General features: G+C 39.8%; 2 protein-coding genes and 1 long non-coding RNA gene across 3 annotated transcripts in view; 2 read left to right on the forward strand and 1 right to left on the reverse strand.

Moving 5' to 3' along the window:
* Window positions 1-2,933, forward strand: part of rprd1b (regulation of nuclear pre-mRNA domain containing 1B) — a 16,151-nt gene extending 13,218 nt beyond the window's left edge. The window contains exon 7 of the mRNA XM_020617531.1: window positions 779-2,933. Within this exon, the coding sequence (XP_020473187.1) occupies window positions 779-928 (150 nt within the window). The 3' untranslated portion in view covers window positions 929-2,933. The remainder of the gene's footprint in view (window positions 1-778) is intronic.
* LOC109970161 (uncharacterized) lies at window positions 989-4,191 on the reverse strand. Its single transcript, XR_002276379.1, has 3 exons — window positions 3,296-4,191; window positions 2,956-3,043; window positions 989-1,077 (listed from the first exon to the last, which is right to left on the reverse strand). It is a non-coding gene; the product is annotated as an uncharacterized LOC109970161 (long non-coding RNA).
* Window positions 4,192-5,767: 1,576 nt separating this feature from the next.
* The window catches only part of LOC109969080 (tripartite motif-containing protein 16-like), a 1,671-nt gene continuing 1,005 nt past the window's right edge, over window positions 5,768-6,433 (forward strand). The window contains exon 1 of the mRNA XM_020615735.1: window positions 5,768-6,433. This exon is cut by the window's right edge and continues 1,005 nt beyond it. Within this exon, the coding sequence (XP_020471391.1) occupies window positions 5,768-6,433 (666 nt within the window).

Here is a 6,433-nt window from a genome sequence, read left to right on the forward strand (position 1 = left end):
ATTAGGCAGGCCCCCTCCCTGTCTACTTTTAAGTCTTATTTGAAGACCCACTTGTATTCATTGGCGTTTGGCCAGGAATGAGACTCTGTCTGTAGTGTTAGTGTTTATATTACTGTCTATAGCTTTTTATGTGTTGTTTTTATATTTGTATGATATGTTAAGTGCTTTGGTCAGCTGTGCTGTGGTAAAGCGCTATATAAATAAAGTTGAGTTGAGTTGAGTTGAGAGCGATGAATTGTTTCCTCCCGGTGGTTCTCAGTATGACCCAATGCACTCTGTCTAGATAATGGACAATAAAAGAATTCGTTATATATTAAAGCTACAATTCAGCTTATTTTCTCCTGTGGTTTACATAATACCCCAGTTAAACTTATTTTTATAAGAAAATTAACTGTAAAATCAAAAACTGTTCATTGTAAGCATTAACACAGTTCAGATACTTGACTTCCTGGTTCAACTTTGTTATACTGTACTTATACAGAGTTGCACACAGTTTGAAAATAAATATTATTACTAATGGCTTCTCTTTAAATAAATGGCTGAATTTAATCCTGTCCATACATGAGTTTGGATTTCAGAAATTACTTTGAGTACAGTGTTATGACGGATAGAAATGAAGGCTTAAACCAGTAAAACCTAAAGTGTAATACACCTTAGCTCCCCGCTGTGACCCAGATGTGCTTCAAACATGCCAGAGCACTCAAGTTAAAAACATTCTGGGAGTAGTTTATGTAGCTCATACATACCTGTAATGTGTCTTCTTGATTGTCCTCTGCAGGAATATAAGCAGAAACTGGCGAGGGTGACCCAAGTGAGGAAAGAGCTCAAGTCCCACATCCAGAGTCTTCCAGACCTCTCCCTCCTACCCAATGTGACCGGGGGTCTGGCCCCACTTCCCTCGGCCGGAGACCTCTTCTCCACCGACTGAGGTCTTTGCCCAGAAGAACGACCCCTACACCCCTCTCCACCCAAACCCCGTCCCGTGCTTGATTCACAGAAATACTCCCAACTGTCTCTCCAGCCAGAGAACACATGTGGTCAGACCTCTCCCCGCAGAGTAGCCAGCCCTCTCCAAACCTGCAGGACAAGAGGGATGAAGGGACATGAAAAGGAAAGTTTAGCTATATCAGAATGCCCTGCAGAGGAGAACAGCAGCTGCCCGGATGTTTCCCGTACTTATCACCAAGGATTCCACTCCACCAGCTTTGGAACAAGTCTGTTTCCTGTTTGTTTGGTTGGTCATTTTAAATGCTGGTAAAGTTAGTGGTTTGGGAGGAGGGGCAGTGTGAAGAAGCAAAGCTTAGACACATGTTGGATGTCTGGGTGCGTCAGTCAAAGTGTGTTTATGTGTGGTATATTTTTGATTCAGGATCTCACAATTCTTACAGGTTGTGACTACACTGTGAAGAGGATGTACCGTTCATCAGTTTTAGTTTTAGGCTTTCAGTTGATGGCTTTTTATTGACAGATTTTGAGAAGTTATCAGATTGGGTTCAGGACACATGGCCATTTGGTTGTTTCATGAACACCCATGGTCAACAATTGTTACGTAGTCTGTGATTAAACAGCATTTGTAGGACAATAACATCCTTACAATTTAAAATCACTGGACAAGCTTTGTTTTTTCTGTCTCCATTTGCAAATTCAATTTGAAGTACCTGTTTGTTTTCACACTTTAATTTGAGCAGATGCTTGAACTATAATAAGGCTAATTATGTTCAGAAGTGTGTACTAGACAAGGTTTGAGTTTTACGAAACAAATCCCAGAAGTTTGAAGAAACAATTCTGCCTGGTCTTTACTTGTAATATACAGCTTCTTCTGAAAGAAAATGGTCAGAAAAACTAAAATGTATTAAAGATCATTAAGGTTTAGTGTGAGTAGGGCTGGGCATGTAAAGAAATCCTGTATATGCAAAAAGCGCCCACACACCAGAGTATTAATACCCAAACCTGGCTTGATGGGACTCACTGGTACCCAAGGGAACGGGCCAGGTTTGGGCAGAAATTTTGAGACTGCATTCAGGTTGCAGTCGGGTTCAGACACTTTGGGTCAAACTTTAGGCTAGATGGCTGGAGCACTCAAATGACCGATTCATTTAATACTATGGGGAAAAACACCGTACAGACTCGACTGCGTCGGGCTGAGGTCAGGTTCAGACATTATATGCTGCAAGCTTGTCGGGTTTGAAAAAAATTTATTGCAAGTGAAACAAATGTGAACAAAATGTGAATGTTTCAGTCACATTAGTTTCACTTTATCAAGTGTGCACGTGCAATAAATAAATTTTTTAAAATTGTTTTGGCATCTTGAGGGCCTCTTGGTCAACGTGCGGGCACTGTCTGCATATATGGGACCTCTTGTTTTTGGCCATATGCACCTGACACATTTTTTAAAAAGCTGAGAATTAAGAGCCCAAATCTTGCAATGATTTTTTTTTTTATCAATATGAAAAAACAAAGAAATATCAAGCTAAGCTGGATAGAGCAGTACCTTTTTCTGATTCGATTGTATGCTACATCTTTTTGGTATACATATTAAATAATAAAAAAAAAAAATCAGGACAGGTTGTCTACTTACATTCTTTACTGTATTATGGATTAGAGCCGTCATCTTCAGCTTCATTTTGAAGTGTTGGAGGAAACTGGGTACAATGATTCACGATATCAAAGTTTTTTTTTGCTAATGTAATTTTGGTACAGCGGATTGTGATGATTTTCTAAACAGTTGTCAGTCAAGGCTAAAACCAAATGCATCATTGGTTTAGTTTTTTGCTTTTCAGTTGTCTGTATACTGAAGGTAAAAAACTAATTTAAGGAGAATTTTTATGATGAATTGTCAGATGACAAACCACTGGTTTTGTTAAAGTGTTTAGAAGCCGATCACAGCCCCTGCTGCTGCTGAGAAGATGTTTTTTATAATGTTAAAAAAAAAAGATGGCAGCAGCTGTAACTTACCAGCTGATGTAACAGGCTCATGTGGGAAATGCTGCTGCTCCAAATCCTATCCAGAGAACTCTGTGATTGATGGGTGTCTCCTGGCGGCCTGGAACCACAGCACGTTTCAAACAGCAGGTAAACATGTGAATCATAGCAGCTTCAGAATGCTTGTTAAAGCAAACGCTGTGGATGTTCATTAGTCACTGCTGGGGGGCCCAAACCAGACATTTTGTCTTTAAAATGACCCTTAACATCCAAAGCCACAAATAGTTTAATCCAATAGTAAAGATAAAATCTTAAGTGTCCAATACGCTAGGTTTTGACCCTGGTGTGCTGTAGATATTAGATTTTAACTTACCTACTTGCTGTGTGGTTTGTGTTTCTGTGTGCAGAATCATAACTACCAGGACTCCACCAGTAGGGTGACATTTTTCTGTAATGAAAGTTATTCATTGGATGCCAATAAACTGGAGCCATCTGAAAAAATACTGTGGACTCTGTGTTAAGTCACTACGAGGTGAACACAAAATTGGGACACAACAGAACGCCACATTGCTGGTTGTGCTGCTTGTAAGTTTTCTGCCTGAACTTTGTGAAGTCAAACACTAATTAACCTTCTTTTACAGTATGAAGTCATGTATAATAATTAGCATTGGGCTATTATTTCACTAATTATAATTTTTAACAAGTGATCACTGTAAGATGACATTTTCTTCAACATGATAACTCACATTGTTAAAGTTACTTCAGTGTAAAGACAAATATATACTGTATTTCTACCCTGGATGACACTCACACACATGTGTCATCTGCTTGTTCCAGCAGCTACTGTACATGATGTATACACTGACAGTGGTGAAAGTAACTAAGTACATCTGCTCAAGTACTGCACCCAAATACAGTTTTGAGGTATCTGTACTTGAGTGTATTCATTTTCTGCTACCTCATACTTGCACTTTACTACATTGCAGATGCAAATATTGTACTTTTTAGTCCACTACATTTACTTGATTACTTAATTTTCTCAATGAGATTAATAAAACAAATACCATTATAATTATTAAATGTCACTGATCTTCAGTGGGAAATTCACAAGCTACCCAGCAGTGTGTGAAGTACATTTTAATTCCACCTTTACCAGCTTCAACATTGTGATGTGGAAAATAACACACCAGTAATTATAATTCCTTGATATATAAACAATGTGAAATGCATCATTCTGCATAATGAGTAGGCTACATGTACTTTTACTTTTGATACTTCAAGTATATTTTAAGGTTTAGGCTTTTGTACTTTTACTTAAATAACTTTTGAGTGCAGGACCTTTACTTGTATCAGAATATTTTTACATTACTGAAATACAACTTTTACTTAAGAAAATAAACTGAGTAGTTCTTCCACCACTGTACCATGAATGACAATATTAAAGAAATCATCTATTTATAGTTACAACATTACACTGAAAATAAATTTTAGATATCATGATGTTACGGGCGATTTATTGCAGCAGCTCAAACACCAAGCGTGCTGTACTTTGGGGCTTAAAATGTCATCATGGCCCAAAAGAATCTGAGAAACATCTTCCCACAGGTGGGCTGGAGCCTTTCTGAGGGCTCTAAACGTGATCTACCATGCACGCAAACATTTCTCCACCTTAACAAAACCATTGTCTATAATGAGTATATCTTTAAAACACAATCTCTTTTTGCCCTCAGATTTTTTTGAAAATGAGATTTTAGTAAAGTTTAGCTTGTGGTAAATGTTAGCGGTTTTCTTAAAAGTGTTGTGGAATGAATTTATATTACCTACATTACATATTAGGAGGTGGAGGTGGGGCGTTAACTCCTTTCGGCTCCTTCACAAGTTGTGTAGGTTGGAGGAGAGTCCATGCTGCAAAAAACTGGGAGCGAAGAGTGACAAACACAAGAACACAACATGATTATGTGGCATTCATAATATATATACACAAGGGTGCACAATATCCCTTTTATGAGTCGAATTTATCTTTGAGACAGTGAAATTCATGCTATATAACAACAACCTTAAAGTTTGAGCTTTGAAACTTTTAAACCACTGGCAGGCGAGGTGAATAACACTGACTATCTTGTTATAATGGCAAAGAATAAAAGCTGTGTGGCGCTAGTACTGAGTATGTTACACCTGCTACACAGGGAGTGCCTCGAGCCACAGCTCAGTCATGAAATCTACAACATGGGGGCTGAACTGTCTAACTGTAAAAGTAGACTTAGAAAAAGGAACCAGACTGTAGCAGAAATGTGCCGGCATGGCTGAGGTGAGGTTGGCACATCCATGACTTTGCCCTGAAGAGGTTCTGGAAGGATGTAATTAATTACATGCCAGTGTTTACATCAGTGTTAAATGTACAGATACAGAAGTCATAGTTTACTCTGAAAACATCACAATGTAAATCAAAACACTGTGCCTTATTTCATCTGTATTTCTGCCAGAAAAGCAAACAACCTTAATGAGTGCAGAATGTGTAATTCTGAAAACTGGGAAGCTGTTTCTCCAAAGTTCACCACCAAAATGTTGGTTGACCAGACATTTAAAAGGCAAATGAGCTCTGCTGCAAAGAAAGGGTTAAGCCCAGTATCTCTCCTAGAATACGTTAAAGTCTGATCATCCCTCCTTTCAATTCATAACTTTGGACACAGCATGCTCCACTCTGTCCCTCCCCTTCAGATCACTGAAGATGGGTGTAACCAACATGTGGCGAAGTGCAAGACCTGACAGGCCCACTTCCTGGAGAAAGCATCATAAGACAGAGTACTTTCTGTTCTGAAGGAAGTCATTACCACTGAGAGGTGAAATGGCGCAGAAAGGAGTTCAGCTGGACCTGGAAACAATTTCTTGTCCGATCTGTCTGGATCTACTGAAGGAGCCAGCGACTATTCCCTGTGGACATAGCTACTGCATGAACTGCATTAAAAGATTCTGGGATGAAGAGGATCAGAAGAATATCCACAGATGTCCTCAGTGTAGAAAGTTCTTCATACCGAGGCCTGTCCTGGTGAAAAACACCACGTTAGCAGTTTTAGTAGAGGAGCTGAAGAAGACTGGACTCCAGGCTGCTCCTGCTGATCACTGCTATGCTGGAGCTGAAGATGTGGCCTGTGATGTCTGCACTGGGAGGAAACTGAAAGCCCACAAGTCCTGTCTGGTGTGTCTGGCCTCTTACTGTGAGAAGCACCTCCAGCCTCATTATGATGCAGCTCCATTAAAGAAACACACGTTGGTGGAGCCCTCCAAGAAGCTCCAGGAGAACATCTGCTCTCGTCACGATGAGGTGATGAAGATGTTCTGCCGCACTGATCAGCAGTGTATCTGTTATCTCTGCTCCGTGGATGAACACAAAGACCACGACACAGTCTCCGCCGCAGCAGAACGGACTGAGAGGCAGAGAGAACTCGAGGGGAGTCGACTAAAAATCCAGCAGAGAATCAAGGACAGAGAGAAAGATGTGAAGGTGCTTCAG

This window comes from Monopterus albus, unplaced genomic scaffold (genome assembly GCF_001952655.1).
Source record: "Monopterus albus unplaced genomic scaffold, M_albus_1.0 scaffold6.1, whole genome shotgun sequence".
NCBI classification, from domain to species: domain Eukaryota; kingdom Metazoa; phylum Chordata; class Actinopteri; order Synbranchiformes; family Synbranchidae; genus Monopterus; species Monopterus albus.